A 17,467-nucleotide genomic window follows, 5' to 3' on the forward strand; every position below is an offset into this window, starting at 1 on the left:
TTGGGTGCCTTTTTGTCTACACCTGCTCGAGCTCGTTTGCAGCTTTCAGAGCCTGTCCTGCTGCAGTAGTGGGTTCCTGCCTTGACAGACTTGCACTAAATGATCCCCAAAAACCCTTCTAACTATCCGTTTCCCTCCACCCATTTTATCTATGAAGTAGATTGGTCAAAGAGAGCCTGCCTCAGTATTGGGAGGGGTGGGGAGTCAACACAATGGAGACCCCTGAACACGTGCTTTAGTATTAGAATAATTGCTGGAGTACGTTAATACCTTTCTTTCAAGGCAGTAAAACAGCCGGCTGAAGAATGACCCAAAGAGCGATTTCAGTTTCTGCCTGCACTCTCCGCTTCAGAGGAAACACATTGGAAAAAAATTACCCTAGTGCAGGATACAGTGGAAGGCAATGTGAGAAGTTCAAATGAACATCCTTCAGTCTTCTGGCTCTCAGTCTTAAAACCCTGACTGGTGGCATGTTTGACATCTGAGATGTATGGCGCAATCAATATTTGAATCTGCATCAATCAGACTCAGTGCTAGCATTCTGATCATTACGAACACTGGTTTTCTGGTGACGGTTGTGTACCTGCTCAGGCTGGGAGACGCAAGATGCAGAATTTTAGTAAATGTGACCTCTGGGGATAACTTAGATTCATACAACATCTTAAGCCACAACCCATGGTTTACCACCACCATTAAAAAAAAAATGGTTTAGCGATGGGTGAACCCAACTACGTGATTTTTCATGTATGATAAGACTCTTCCCATCCTGGGTATAAACTGTTCCAACTTCTTCCTTCAGGACAGCGCTACAGAGCACCATATGTTAAAACATCTAGACATCGGAATAGTTTTTTCCCCTGTGCCATTGCTCTGTTAAATACTACATGACTTGATATGTGCTGGACAGTGGCTTCTCCCTTTGAAAAAGTTATTTTACTGTGTAGTGTTATCGTTACTGTTTATTATTTTTCTGTTGCTATCCAAACGCACCGTTGATCTTGATGTTCGTCACGGAAGACAAATTCCTTGTATATATTTTATACTTGGTCATTAAAGTATTTTGTATTTGTATTTGTATAATATGTATGTATCTAAGGAAGAAGTTACTCCACATCAAAATATTGTATCTTTTAAAGTGCTACATAACTGTTATGGGTCAGTATGTTAGCAAAAATAACAGTGTATCCAGATTGTAGCCAGCTCCAGATAGTATGTTAGTTCTTGTTATTTTCACAGGAAGAGCAAGTGCCTGGGAGAATTGCTCGGAATCTGTGTTCTGTGTAAATACATTTTCCTTAATTTATAAATAATATAGCTTTGTGCCAGTACTGGCTATAGTACAGCTTTAAGTATGAGGAATAGGTTTCCCTAAGTTCAAAGATATAATGCAGCAGTGTAGTTGTAGACCGCAAATACCATGTGCACTCATTTGCTGAGCTCCATAACTGGAAGACTAGGAAATAAGGACTTGTAACTGCGCTCCTCCCAGGCAAAAGCCATTTAGTTGCTTAAATATTACTGTTATAGGGCTAACAGTCCTGGCTATAAAAATCCTGACAGCCATTAAATGTGTGTGGGTATGTGTGTGTATATCTATACCTGTTTGCATTTATCTAGTGGAGGTCTGGGGCTTTGAACCTCAATCTGGTAGTCCCGTCTATTAGACGTCTTTGCAGTGTGCTCTAGTATAGCTAATATGTGGCAGTGCCATCACAACAGTGGCATGTTGTGTCATGTTGCTGGTGATTCCCTTTCAGCACATGTTATGGAATTGCATATGTATTTGTTTAAAGTAAACTCTTTCAACTGGAAACAAGGCAACCTTAATTTACACTGGAACATCAGTTAAGGTTAAGTATCCTTCCAGACTAAGGAGTTTCATAGCCTGGATACCATTTTGAAGCCGGATGTTGCTAAATTCATGGGAAGGGGAGGGCTTTCCTATTTTACAGTGTAACTATTTAGTCTTCGGAATTAGTCAAAAAACTTGTCCACCACTGGATTACTTAGTAGAAATAATAACTTTGCAGCCTAATCTTGAGTATGTTCATCAACAAGCCAGTATAATTAAGGTCAAATTTATTGCTTTAAACAAAATGCTTCTCTTCCTTAAATATTGGGGTGGCCAATAAGAAAATGTTTCAGGATTCTGGATTCTTGACATGCAGACAAAAATAATATGCAGACCCTGAAACAGAATGAAAAAGGATATCCATATATGAGCAAGAAAAATAGGTTATCTTAAACAAGCAGGTACTTTTCAATTCATGGTGAATATTATTGTTTACACAGCCATAACTATCATGAAGCAGAATAGATCAACCTCCCTTATCCAGAATTTCCTAATGTTCATTAAAAAAAAGAAAAAAAGAAAAGAAAGTGACATGTTGCATTGAACACAGCCTATTTGATCTTTCATGAGCAATAGTATATATACATCTGAGAAAATAGGCATCAGTCCACAAAACTATAATAGTTTTATACCTTTACAGTGCTATAAAATGGATTTTTTGTGTTAATATGTTGCAGCAATGTGACCAGGTTGTGTGGTGCAAATCAATCAATCAATCAATCAATCAATCAATCAATCAATCCCTTATTTAAAAATAATCTAACATTGCACAAGTCAGTACTATATGGATAATACAAATATATTGGTAAAGGCATGCTTTGGGGACAACAGTCTGGTTGCAACAGTTTGGCAGCTAGTGCATGATTGTCAGTTTCATGTGGGGTCAATAAGGATACTTTGGCTACGGTACCCTGAGCATGTGCAAAGAATATAAATTCTTTGTTTTAAACAGGAAGGAAACAAACTATGCAAAGAGTCATCCATTCAAGGGAAATTAGAAATAATTGTTGTGCTGTTGTCTCTTGATGATATTATTATTATTAGATGTAATATCTCTTCTTTCCACCAAGAGCTGAACATGGCTTACATGGGTATCTCGCTTCATTTTATACTGACCAAAGAAGCCTGAGAGGCAAATTGCAATAACCAAAGGTATCTAGAAGGGAGCTTCCATGGCTGAAGGTAGACGAGAACCAGAGTGTCCAAACTCCTAATCCAACATCTTCATCACTGGCTCTCATGTATTATTACTACTACATAGCTTTGGATCTTTGGATGACGTGCAGTTTCTCATGTTTGTTCTCATAATAAACATGTTTATAAGAATGACTGGTCTTGCCAATTTATGTTTATTCTGTATTTTCATTAAATTAATATCCATAATACCTTACATCATTAAACTAGTCTCCATTGAAATAACAAATGATACCAATCCCAAACAGACAAGCAGCAACATCACTGCAGAGCAAGTAAATTAAGATCCACCAACAGTTTAAAAAATCCCTCTCTTCATCAAATATTTAAGCTAAGCAAAATACCAAGCAACAAATAGGCTGGTCCAACAGATGTCTTTTCTCTGATGCTATACTAAACTCAGTGATACAGTCATATGGGAGCAGTACTGTAATTTGGTAACTCAGATTTACCAGGTAAGCTGGACTCCACTTTTTCTAGAATACAATCTGTATTGGTGGTACAGATCCCCAAAAAGTAAAATACTCTAAAGTCATAGATACTATATGAATGACAGTAATCAAAGCTGAAACATTATGCCAGGGTACAGTACTGTCCAGAATAGGCTAAATGGCAACTCTATGTGTTTGATTCCCACTATCCTGAAACAGCATGAAATCACAATAGTACTACTAGGGCTGTGCGTACTTTGAACATTGTCCAGAGAAGTACTTCAGATTGCATGCAAGCTCAGCCCCTATTTGCTACTCATCAAAACATGTACATCATTTTTCAGACTCAGACAAAGGATGAGAAAAACACCACTGCTTTAATTAAGTTATTAAAGCAGCATATTTTTAATGTGGTATTTAAAGCAGTGACCTTTTTTTGGTCAGGCTTACATGGTTGTTTTAATTAATAACAGGGAAGTGCTATGCTCACACTTGTAGTTCTGATTCATTTTCAAAGCATTCATTGCTCTGCAAATTACTTTCATTAATTATAGAAATTAAAAATCTCTTGCCAAAAACTATGTTCCATCGGGTCTTTTAGTTTCATACCACAGAATATAACATGCCTAGTAATACAGTAAGCAAGAAGGTAAGAAGTAATCTCTCTCTTTTTGCAAGAGCAATTAGTTTATTAGAATTCCCATTTTTATTATGTCTGGTACATTTAAGAGATAAAAAATTAGAAATTTCAGAAAATGGGGAAAAAAAGTCTGGAATGCACAGGCAAGATAACCTAACATTTAACTTGGTAAACACTAAATCCTTGTATAACAGGAGCTATGAATTTTCAAACAGATAAAATGACATACTGTCCAAATTTGGACTCCTTCAAATGTTCCTCTTCTTTTTTAGTTGAAAAAACCATGGACGTTTTCAGCTTCCAAGTGGGTTTCTATCTAGTTGTGTAGATGAGTTTGAAGCTGGGGCAGGATTACCAGAAGATAAGAAATGAACACTTTGGGATATAAAGTCCTGTGGAATCAGCATAGGGCATAAAGCAATTCTGAACGGTAGAATATCTTACAGTCCCTGATAGATATGGGAAATTGGAATTCTGTAGAAAACATTAATTCATTACGACAATATGAATTCATCAATTTGTTCTTCTACTCCTTGCACGTATGCATACAACACACATGCACACACTTTGTGGGGAGCTTCATTGAGCTATTTTAGAGATATCGGTCCACTTTTCTAATCTAGTTTTCTGGAGTAGATGTTATGGGAGAATATATTGCCCCATCTGCATCTTAAGTTGATCGATTATGCTACTGACTTGGGGCATCAGGTTTTATTGAAAAGTTATCTCTTTATACAAGGAAAGTTCAAAAACAGCTCCACGTCTAAAACAGTTTTCCAGTACATCATCTCCAATACAACATATATTTACGGTCCTGCATGGTTTATTAGAGACCAACTCTTCTAGCGGTAGATGAAAGCAATACAATGCCCAGAGATAGTCAGCAACAAAAATTAGAAAATGGGTTGCCAGGAGCTGGGAAGGGGACAGGATTCAGTCACAATTATCAGTTGGGCTTAGTCTCTAGAATAGTAGTAGTAGTAGTAGTAGTAGTAGTAGTAGTAGTAATTTAATAATTTATTAAATTTATATGCTGCCCGACTACCAGTAACTCTGGCAGTTTACAATTGTTAAAAACATTTAAGAACAGAAATCAATTAAAAACACACACACACACACACAGCACAAGACAGAACAACAATGGTGAAGAAAACAAATCTGGAGGGGAACAAAAAAGAAGAAAGGGGTGTTAGTCATCCTTGCCAAAGACCTGGGCGAAGAGCAGTAGGGTGGGAGCCATTTGAATTTTAGAGGGAACCTCTTTCCAGAGGGTAGGCACTGATACAGAGAAGGCCAGGGTCCTGACAGATGGCATTGTTTAATTAACAATCCAGAGCATGCCAGATTGAACCAGCTGGGCAGATACTATGAGAGACAGGAAGTCCCTCAAGTAACCAGGCCCTATGGTGGTGATCAACACCTTGAATCACTCAGAAACAAACCGGCAACTAGTGCAGCTTGCGAAGCAGAGGTGTTACATGGGGATACTGAGGCATGCATATCACTGTCTGTACTGCCGCAGTCTGGACCAGTTGAAGCTTCCTGGGGATCTTCAAGGGCAGCCTCATGTAGACTGCATTGCAGTAGTCAAGCTGTGAGGTGACCAGGGCATGACTGCCTGAAGAGCTCCCCAATCTAGGAAAGGGCACAACTGGCACATCAGATGAAGTTGGGTAAAAGCCTTCCTGGCCACAGCTGCCACCTGCTCATTGAGCAGGAGCTGTGAGTCCAGGAAGACTTCCAAATTGTACACAATCCTTGAATGGGGAAGTGCAATCCCATCCAAGGTCATAGTTGGAATATCCCCAGATCGGGATGGTCCAAACACCCACAGCCTCTATGACTGTTCATGATTTCAGTCAGAACCGAACTGAACCCTTATATGGTTTGAAATCTGCTGCTTTTTAATGTGGATCACTCCATAATAGACCCATTTATTTATCACTTGTTTAACTTATGTGTCATTTTAGGCAAGGAAGACTGAATACAAATAACTTCATAATGGAAAGCATGTAAAGTGTGCCAGAACCTACATTATATGTCAATAGAGCTAAAAATAGAAAGACTTCTGAACATTTCAAAAATAATAGTACCTTTACAATTCCCTGATTTTTTTTTTTCTTTCTGAGATTCCATGTTGGATAATCAGGTCTCAGTGGACCTGTTTTCAAATCTTTGCCATTTCTTAAGTTGTCACCAAAATGGCCTTTACATTTTAACAACTTTTGGCAGCCACTGATTCGAAATATGCTGAAAGATGGCTTGGGGCCATACCATATAGTTGATATTTATATGAAAGAGACATCTTTGAGTCTTAATTATTCCTGATCATTGATAGGCCTATGAATCATCTCACTAATGAAATAGTAAGGTAATTTGTAACATAAATCATGAGATTCTGGACTAGAATACTGTTCTGTAGCTAATACTGGTTTAATATATATTTATGTCTTACAAAGATCTAGTCCATACTTCATACTTATGCATACAGTGCTTACTCAAAAGAACTACAAAAATTACACCATCTACCTGCAACATGGTTACCTGCTTGCCTATTGTATACGCTCAAAATATACAACACTGGGTGAGTCTGAAAAAGATGTAGGTGTGTCTCTGTGTTGAATAGCCAGATGAACCTTCCACCCTTTAAATAATCCTTCCCTCAACTAAATACTGATTCATACTTTGCACACAATGGTTGCAATGTAACTGATGATGTATGCCTTAAGAGTTGAGTAGTCCAAATGAATTACTCATGCTCTAAAAGAAGTATGTTGAGTATCCTTGACATGTGTAATTAAAGCTTGTTCTTTGACCCTCTTGACCAAACTTCTGCTTGAAGTTTCTCCAATAAGTGCACAATGAGTTCAGTATAAGGGAAAAAAGAGGATCTTGCTGGCAGAAAATAAAAATGAAGTGGCACCATTGATGGCATCACACAAGGCCATTCTTATAGCCAAGAAAAAGTTCTTATTTACTGTGGAGACAGCCTTACACTTGCCAGTCCTAAAATTCATAGGTGTTCTTAGTAAATAAAGTAGTGGCTGACTACAGGCTAACACTGGGAGTGTCCACCTGCCCAGAAAATAAGGCAAACGCAAATGTGGGGAGGAGGAAAATAAACCTAACAATACTGGATTGGAAGGGAGCACTCTTACCAATTACCCTTTGGAAACATGGAAGTTTTGTGGCTAGTCATATCCATCATGGCAACCACTTTCTGACATTATCCACAATCTCAAAGTTCCAAATTTTCCTACTAGCCCAAAAGACTGGGCTAACCCTAGCCCTAACCCATATAGTCAGATAGATTACTTTAAAACTTTACAGCATATGTTAATATGCTATCACTTTTAATATTACATTTACTTTAGTAGATAAGACAATAAACTTTTGGCTAATTTTCATAATTTAACAAATTTATTTTCTTAGAAAAAATAGAAAGAAAAAGCAAATGCAAACACAATAAAGTTTTTATTTCAGGTCAGGATTTACTCTCCTTAACATAAGTGTTTTTGGGGAAGATTGTGGAGAAAGTAATGGAGCTATAGTTGTAGAGGCTCTGGTAGAAACAAATTATATCATCCCATAGTAGTCCAGATCCAGGACCAGGCTTATGACAGGAACCACCACTTTGGTCACCTAAATGTCTTTATGTATGTAGAGCTGACCTTGGGCAAGGTATGATCCTATCATCCTATTTCATTTGGCATTACATTAGTAGATGAATATGCCACCACTGTATATACATAAGCACCAATTATAGGGTACTTCATGTCAGATGTAATGACCTCAAAGGATCATGGTATTGTTTATACATGTTTACTGAAAAATACACACACATAGAGTATCAGCCTAATTTGGTTAAGTGACAGTTTGGAGGAGGGGGAGTAGAGTGTTTGGTACAATGGTACCTCGGGTTACGAACGCCTCTGTTAATGAACTTTTCGGGTTACGACCAGCTCCGGCTGCAAAAATTTACCTCAGTTTGCGAACTCCACCTCGGGGTACGAACAGGATACACGGCCATTTTCCCTCCCGTGACACGGTCCGCGGCCATTTTTCTACCCCTGACACGTGGTCCGCGGCCATTTTCCGCCCCTGACACGTGGTCCGCAGCCATTTTTCCGCCCCTGACACGTGGTCCGCGGCCATTTTTCCGCCCCTGACACGTGATCCGTGGCCATTTTCCGCCCCTGACACGTAGTCTGCGGCCATTTTTCCGCCCGACACATGGTCCGTGGCCATTTTTCCGCCCCTGACACGTGGTCCACGGCCATTTTCCACCCCTGACATGTGGTCGTAGGGAGGGGGACTCTCCCTCCAAGCAATAGCCACCTCCCTGTCCTCCACGCCAGAACGGATTAACGGTAATTACATTGAACCTTATGGGGAAATTTCCTTCGGGTTGCGACCAATTCAGGGTGCGACCAGAGTCATGGAACGAATTAAATTCGTAACCCGAGGTTCCACTGTATTTGTTAGTAATTTTATTTTTCCTTCCTCATTGTCCTTTTATCGTCACGGCATTCCTATGAACTAAACAACAGATTTACATTGTTCTACTGTTATATTCCTTAATTATCTCCCTTACAGAATACACAATGCATATGCTAACCTTTCATTTCTCAAAGATTTTGGAAGAGACACCTCTGTTTCTGTTTTCCAAAGGTTTTGTTGGTAAGGATTTTTTATAAAACTATATTTAATGTGCAGGAATGATTGAATAAATTTTGAAATTTTGCAGACAGAAAACTGGACCTAGAAAAATGAACACATTGCCCCCTTTATCTCCTGCATTTATCAGATGTATTTATAAGGTGAACAGAAAACGCATAGCAGATGTATTCATCATGTACCTACTAAACATCACTTGCATTAGGAAAATATAGCCGTCACCATTCACATAAGATTTTCCTAGGTAGAACCTACTTAAAGTAGCCTAAGTAAAATTATTGTGACAAGTCAGGCAGTACATTTTGTAGAACATGAAATTATCTCTTCCTGTGGTAAGTATTAATACTATTAAATCAGCCTTCCTGATTTGGCACCCTCCAGCATGCTGACTGGGATTAATGGAAATTATGTTCCAACTCATTTTAGGAAGCTGTTAAACCATTTTATGTCAATTAACGATCCTAGATAACCATGGCATGGAAAAGGGATAAGTCGAGGATTCAGTGGAAGCACTTTTTAATGAGGTTAATTACCTAGTTTTTATTTTTATTTATTTTTTACAGTAATTTGTATGTCACCTACTTGTAAGACTGTAGGAAAGATGCAAGAGGAACACAGTTCTCCATTTCACTGTGATTCGTTTCAGAAACAGTCAGGAGCCAGAAGATGGTCAGATAGGAACTGGTGACAAGGACAAGACAGAACCCGTACTTCGCTTCAGTCTCCTCCATAAAGGAGAATTTATTAAAGTACCATACACTTAAGCAGAACATGACAAAAGAAAGGAAGAGCAACCAAGGCAACTCAAGAGATTAGTTAAGGAATATTTGATTCCCATGAACAACTCCAAATTTCTAAATTTGACCAATTACATCTAAGAATCTTGAAGGAGCTTGCAGGTGTCTGTAATTTTTGAGAAAACATGAAGTACGAACATAGTGCCACAACAGTGGAGAAAGACAAAAATTTATATCTACAGAAAGGGGAAAAAAGAGGATTGAACTACTGACCATCAACTTGATCTCAACACCAAGCAAAGTCTGAAACAGATTAAGTGGCTAGTTTGTGAATGTTTAGAAAAGAATGCATTGCTTGACAAGAGCCAACATGAGATTATCAAGAATAAAGCATGCCAAACCAATTTGATTCCTTTTTCTGACAGAATGACCAATTTAGCTGACAATGGGAATGTAGTGAATACAGTGTACCTTTACTTGAACAAATCTGAAAATCTGACAAAGTCTCCGGTGAGACTCTAGTATGGAAGATAACAAAATGTGAGTGGGAATAAATTACCATTAGATGGATACAGAGTTGGTTGAACAATTGTAACCAGCAAGTCTACAGCCGCACATTGACCTGGGAGAAAATGTTGAAGAGTGTACTGCAAGGCTCCATTCTAAGCTCTGTGCTGTTCAGCATACAATACTTCTAAATGGCTTCAACAAGAAATTAGAAAATATAATTATCAAACGTTATGTATTTACGAATCACATTCCTAAGGCTTCTCAACTCATTGGTGACTCTGGGTGGCATACAATATTAAAAACAAAGGCATAAAACAGCAAGTCCAAGCAGAAAATGAAGATAGTAATTCCAGTGAATTTGCATTGTGCAGGGGTTGGATTAAATTATCTATAAGCCCTTTCAACTCTTACATTCAATAAGTCACATACTTCAGAGAAGATCCTACTAATTTGGTGTCCAGCAGTCAAACAATGTAGTTTTACTATACTTTCTTGACCTTACTGCTTCGCTTGCTCACCCACTGAGTAAAAACTGGGAACCAATATATTTCATTCAGATAGCTCCAGTGAATGTGGTCTGTATCCTTTAATTCACCCTTACATCCAATCTTCTTTTACTCTTTTTATTCAGCCATGTATCTTATCCTTTACGAACCTCAGGATAGACAAGGTACTTTTTCCTGAACAAGATGTTTTGTGTATGTTAGAGAAGACATTAGTTGCCTTTGCATTAAGAAAGAATACAGCTTGAAAACTTATTGTCAGGAGATTAAATCCTCTGCAAATATCACGTGTTAATACAAATAAGAGGCCAATATTTGTTAATAATTACATTTCACAATCACTAAACTCTATGTATATATGGTATTACTCATAACACATTTTACTCATACACACACCAAATATACACAGTCTCCCAAAGATGTAACAGAGGAATTATTCTATTTATTTAACAACTGTAGAAATGTTATGACTGAATTATTGGGGTGCCATGATATTGGTAACTTGTTTTGAAAAGGTCAGACAGTCTGATTTCAAGACTGAAGATTGTTTCAAGTCTAAACACATTGTATCTAGCCATCAAAGGCCAACATTCCTCATACTAAGTTCATTGTGCTAGATAAATAAATCTAGATCATGACCAAAATGCCAAATGTAACATGCCTGGACTTGCTGGGAGTTAAATGCTAAGTATTGATCTTGAAGTCTAAGAAGAAAAATTAAATGGGGAACTGGGCAAAATTAATTTATTTTGTATTTGAATGTGAAGTTCCAGATTGTTAATTAAAAAATAGATGAAAATCTGCATATAATGCATGTTTACGAAAATGATAAACAGAAGTGCATTATATTAAGGAAAACTTGGAATATTCAAACAAAAGTACGTAGGTTTCGGGAATATCAAAATCCATTCTAATTTAGTACAAATTAAAAACAAAAAAGAAAAGGTAGATTGACTTTAAAATTATTCCTCCCTCCCAAAACGAAAATTCCAGAAAAATGGTTATAAATACATGCAAAGTTTTTGTGTGCTGCTCAGTTTTCCTTCCTTGTCAACTATGGTTGTCAACTATTACTGAAACCAATACTAGATACTTTTCTCCCAAGAAATTATGACACAATATGTACACTTATATCCTAGCGTACCATTCCAAAACCAGCAAGGTTATGAGAATAAATAAATATTGAATTAATAAGGCATTCCATGTGCAAAATTAATTGATCCCCATCCACATACAAAGCATTATCTTACATGCAAACCATCCTCTCTCTGCACACACAAGGAGAGACAGACAGACAGGCGAACTGGAAATCTGGGCTCAGCAAGCATAAATGTTTACTTTGAAATTAGTTTTGTTAAATTCATTTACTCTTATTCCCTGGTAAGTATGTATAGGCTGCTATGCTATGGATTGCTGTTTAGCCCCGTTTATTCCATGTAATCTGCAGTGAAAATTAGTGAAGGGATCCTAAGGGTACTTAATTGCTTTGAACTTGTTTACAGAAAAGAAATGGGTTGACCGGTAAGAGGTTTTAGTGCTAAGCTGCAAGCACAAAGAATTGCTTGCATGCTCACCTTTGTAATAAGTTCCAATGAGTTACATGGCTCTTACTCCATGCATAAGTAAGCACGCATACCAGGCGTAGATCTTCTAGTTCTATTTTGTCAGCACGCTATCATCATTCTCATCATACATAAAGTGTAGCTTCTTCCTTATCTGTGTGGATAGCGGAAGCTCTGCATTGCAGACACACATTTTGTACAGGGGGAGGGAAACAAGAGGACAGGCTTGCGTACTCCTTGAAGGGATGGCAGTAAGTTTGCCCTTTCTTATGTGTTTGTTACAGCTATCTGCTTTTATAAATGTATCTCTTTATTCACACTTTTGATTTCTAAATTTCTATCCACTTCACAGCAACTCTGGGCAGTGCACAAATTAAAAACAAAACCTTCCCCAGAGTAAAAGATTATCATAATAAGGGAACAGAAAAATACCACCATCAAACACAACATAATTTAATCCAGGTGGATTCACATCCCAACCTGTCCCTGAGCTTGGGGGAAAAGCCAGGTCTTCAATGTTCATTAAAAAGATGACTATCCTTTGGGCTGTTCAAGTCTCTAAAGACGGGATGCTATTCCAGAAGACCAACAATGCAAGAGAGGAGGGATCTTCTGCCCATTTGCTTGCTTTCAACATCTTTCACAACGATATCCTCAGCAAACACTACCACTCTAAATCAAAGGGGGAAAATATAGTTTTCTGTAATACAATAGTATACAGAAAGAAATAAAAATTATAGAATAATTCACAGAAGGATTTTAGGAGAACAGTGCTTATTGTTTTATTAAAGACAGTATTTTTCAGGAAACTATATTTAGATAGAAAACCTAAATACCTGATCTAGCTGTTTTCTGAGTAAAAGGATAAGGACTATATATTCTACTAGAATATCTCCGCTAGTATCAGAGATGGAATGTGGCAACCAGAAACAGGTACTTAAGTTACAATAGCCTTGAGAATATTCATCTACCAATTAGAGGCATGCTATATAGTTGGGAGGAATAAAAAGAGAAAACTCCCTACACTAATGCTGATTACATCTATTGTCCCTAGTGACAATAGTAAAACTTCTACAATTTCTCACACTGTGAACCTTCAGAAGATAAGTAAATCTTATAATACCTTGGTGTCTATGGGAAACACTACAAAAGAAGAGGAGCATGTTGTCCCATTAAGCTGGCAAGGATGAAAATGGATGAAGACCTCTTTATGAAGAATGGGCAAACTACAGCCACTCCCAGATTAAGTTCACAAAGGGTTATGCTGGGAAGGTAAGTGATATTCCCTGAACAAGTAATGGTGAAAGGTAATTAGAAGCCAACAATCAAAATATAGAGGTTTTTTCAAACATTGCATTAATGCTTATAGGACATCAGCTTCTATCCTCAGTTAGGACCCTTGTTCATTCACTGGGATGGATCCATCCTCAGTTGGGACCATACTGAAAACTTTCATTTTTCCAAAAGTATGCATAATTAAATGGAAACTTTGCTCGTTGGAGTAATTGTTCGCTTTATGACTCTCACCTTACATAATTTCATTATTCATTGTTTTAGTTACAGAACTAAATAAAACTGCTGTGTGATAGTAGCAAGCATTTTCAACTGGCATAACACATTGTAAATTTAAGCACAAGTTCCTACACTATATAAATGGGGCCACTTACAGTAGCATTTACTCCATTAATAATTCATCCCCTGGAATTTATCAATTCCTGATTTTTTTTTTTACTTAACCTAAGGAGATACAAGGATCTTTGATTGTTTATTGAAGATATTATTGTTCAAAGAATTTAGTACAAAGCACTGGTTAATACCAGCACGCAGATGGGATTTGAAACACTGCATTACAAAGTGCATATTTTTTAAGTAAAATGTACTGAATCAGAGACACAGTTTGAGTTCCTAGGCCACATGCATTTCCTAAAGGCCAGACTTTCAAAAATTATTACCAAATTGAAATCTTTAAGAACTTATTCCATGTATAAAATTAAGGATTGGGATTCTTTCCCATAGTAAGAAGTAATGTATGACTCATGTATATTTTAATGCAGTGCTAAATTACAACTAGGACAAGTATTTAGAGTAAGTAACCATAATGTTTCTGCTCATTACTTTTGCTTAGAGAGGTCTAGGCTTTCCTAACATGTAGAGAAACATCAAAAGATTTAACTATTTTAGAGGACCATATAATATATACAAATGAAATGAACTCAAATGGTGTTTATCAGAGAAATGAGCAGAAGGACAATTGCCAACCAAGCATTTGATAATTTGACATTTGGATATAGTTAAAATTGCAATCTTAATGTAGAGAATATATAAGGAACGAAGTAACAAGGAACTTTTTAAAAGGCTCCAATAAACTTTCACTCTGACTTGTGGACAAGTGGAATATTTCTATTTGTAAGACGACTTGCTGGTGGCAGCACACAGACATATTCAGGGATGCCCCTATTTTTCTCTCACACTCTTCTCCATTCATTACTGTCTATTATTTTCTAGCTGAGAACTAGTCAACTGAAATTCCACTCACTAGTAAAGAGGAGCCATTTTTGTAAGTTCAAATGAATGTCAACTGCTTGCAATATAGATAAAACTATACAAAATGGATTTATCTAACTAAACCCTTCTCTTCCCTACTCAAAATCCAGTGAGGGAAGTTCTAGAATTATAAAACAATTAATTGCTTATAAACACTGACCAGCTGATATTACTGTTACTGTGGAAAGAGCTGTGGTAATCAGCTCTTCTCTTACTTTCACTTTGGTATAAATAAAAATTGGCCCAAGTGGTTGATAAGAAGAAATTACCAAAATTTATATTCAAACTGCTAGTCTAAATTTAAATATTTATTAAAGGAATATAATAAGATCTAAAAAAAGGAAAAGCAAAAACTTGAAAAACAACAAGCCCTTGGTAAATTGCATTAAACTTTTAAAGGCAAAACGCTCACAATGGATTGGTCAGCTGGAGATCTGTATCACATGCATTATCTTTGGACTGTCATAAAGAGTGATCTGAGTGGCTAGAGTGATAATGGAATAAGTACATTCCATTAACTGATTTCATATGTGAAAATAGGTTGGCTAAATGTATATAGAAATATACGTATATGCATATATTTTGCTAACTATATACTTTGACCAAGGCCTGGAAAGAATTGGAGAATTTGGTGAAACAATGCCAATCTTTATCAGCAGCCATATTTGTATACTTGTATATCTGTAAACTTGTGCTTTTATGTATCTGTGGTCCTTGTGCTGGTTATTTCTGAAACAAATTTTCTGGGAGATATGAAGAAGAAAAATAGACAAAGAAGAAGTATTAATTAATTAATTAATTAAAACATGTATATTCTGCCTTTCAACCTCAGCAGGGATCCAAAGTAGCTTACTGAACATGAATTGAAATAATATAAGCTTGAACAAAACAAAGCGCAGAACTAATTAAGTTGACAATAGGACACAGTGTAGAGCTTCTGCAATTGCTGCTGGTGAAAGAGGCTTATAGGAAAAAATAAATAAACTGTATGAAATTTGTTCACATATAAAATGTAACATTTCCAGAATTTCTAAAGCAATAATCTTTTCCTTCTTTGTTTTATATTTGTACCCTGGCCTGAATAAATGGATTTTGCTGCTGAAGTTATTCCCAATGCTATGAGGTCTAATGAAAAATAAGAATGGAAACCTTCAAGCTCTACATCAAAAGTCAGTATTAAGAAGCAAGCTCATAAATATCATCGTACATTCTTTCTTCCACTAAATTATATGAATTGCCTTTTTCTTTGGATTTTACTTTTAAAAATAATTCAGTGTTTTTCAGTTCCGTTTAAGAAGAGTGAAAAAATCACCAGCCTGTTTAATTATGCTGTTGAAATTGCTCTGGGACCTTTTTGAATTAAAAACATGGAAAAAAAATACTCGAATTAATAAATATATTTCACCCAACATCTAGAAAAAAAACACCCCTTCAGATCACAGGTCTTTTAATACTTTTAATTTTTCAAATAATTCTAGAAGGATTACAATAATTTCCTATCTCTCTCACTATTTTGTAAAGGACTAGCTTTTTACTTTTTTTCATGCAACTAATACAACAGATTTTAAAGCATAGAGTGTGTGCAGCTTTCTGTTTGAGACAATTATCAGGAAGATCAAAGTGTAAACAAGCAAAATTACTTTAGTGTTTTCAGATTTATTAACTTCAATACAAGTAATGGTGGGGAAATGAAAGAAAAAATAAAAACATCTTGAACAATATTAAATTATGTGGTATCCTTTCTAAACACTTTTAATTAATATAGTCAAAGTCTTCTGGTATACCAAATGTTTTGTCAATTTTGCTGTCTTCAAAACCAAACTTCCGTTTAGCCCAGGATTTTACAGCAAAGATATTATCTGTAGACAAAATAGATGAAAAATAATGGATATTAGGGTTTTCTTTAAGTATTCCATTCCAAATGATTATAATAAAAGACCCTTAATGTTTGAAGATAATAACATCTCCACAAATTGTCATCCTGAGGCCCCTTCTCAGACATTATTCACCTTTTAGTTGCAACATCTAACACTGATTATTCTGTAATTGCCAATTCTCATGTAGGGATGAGGACAAGAGCTACACTGAAGCCCCTTTCCTGTATGAGACACTTCAGTGGTAATAATTCTCCAAAAGGCAATTAATTGCACAATAGCCACAGAACAAACAGTTCAGCACAGTATCTGCTGTGTTTAGAACTTGAGATACACACTTTTTAACTGAGGAATTACATGTGTTTGAAAAGTCGTATGTGTCTTGGGATTGCTATACTAGCAGGGACCAGTTTTTGCTCTGTTTATTTAGGTTCTGTCCAGGTTTGAACCAAGACTGTTTCATTCCTATTCATCTGATGTAGGATTTTAAAAAAAGAAATCAATCCTTCCCTGCCTACACTGAAGCAGAAGACTGAAATGCCATTCCATTTCTCTACAACTCAATACAATAAAATTCATGACTGTTCAGTTTTATAGTGCTGATTAAAAAAAACAAAAAACTTGACTTGATTTTCCCTGCTGATTCAAGTGCCACAGTATTTCCTGCATGGCATCTTACATCCAGTTTAGTATCAAATGGATACTAAAACTGTAAAACTGATGGTACTGTAACCTTGAAAGAATTGTACTCAACAATGCATGATTGCTCAACAAAGCACTCAGAGGGAAAGCATTTTTGAGGAAAACCAGTACCTTAAGGATAGGTGTTCATATGTCATGAGGTGCGTGAATGAGATAGTCATCACGTACATGACATATAACACATTTATCCCAGAGTTTACTCCTATTCAGTGTGAGTGAATTCTATATAGGAGATGACCAT

At 36.6% G+C, this 17,467-nt stretch overlaps 1 protein-coding gene across 4 annotated transcripts in view; it reads right to left on the minus strand.

Annotated features, from left to right (window-relative positions):
- Positions 1–1,986: 1,986 nt before the first annotated feature.
- MND1 (meiotic nuclear divisions 1) overlaps positions 1,987–17,467 on the minus strand; it is a 49,701-nt gene continuing 34,220 nt past the window's right edge. For 3 of the 4 annotated variants that reach the window (XM_088132743.1, XM_007442323.3, XM_088132742.1), the window contains one exon: positions 16,110–16,509. In XM_088132743.1, the coding sequence (XP_087988869.1) occupies positions 16,403–16,509 (107 nt within the window). In that variant the 3' untranslated portion in view covers positions 16,110–16,402. Of the gene's footprint in view, positions 2,189–16,109; positions 16,510–17,467 lie in introns of those variants that run through there. The other variant, XM_088132744.1, reaches the window with a different exon arrangement.

Source organism: Python bivittatus, unplaced genomic scaffold (assembly GCF_059951505.1).
Source record: "Python bivittatus isolate LINGU-HERP-01145 unplaced genomic scaffold, Pbiv_v1 ctg000070_np1212, whole genome shotgun sequence".
In the NCBI taxonomy this organism is placed as follows: Eukaryota; Metazoa; Chordata; class Lepidosauria; order Squamata; family Pythonidae; genus Python; species Python bivittatus.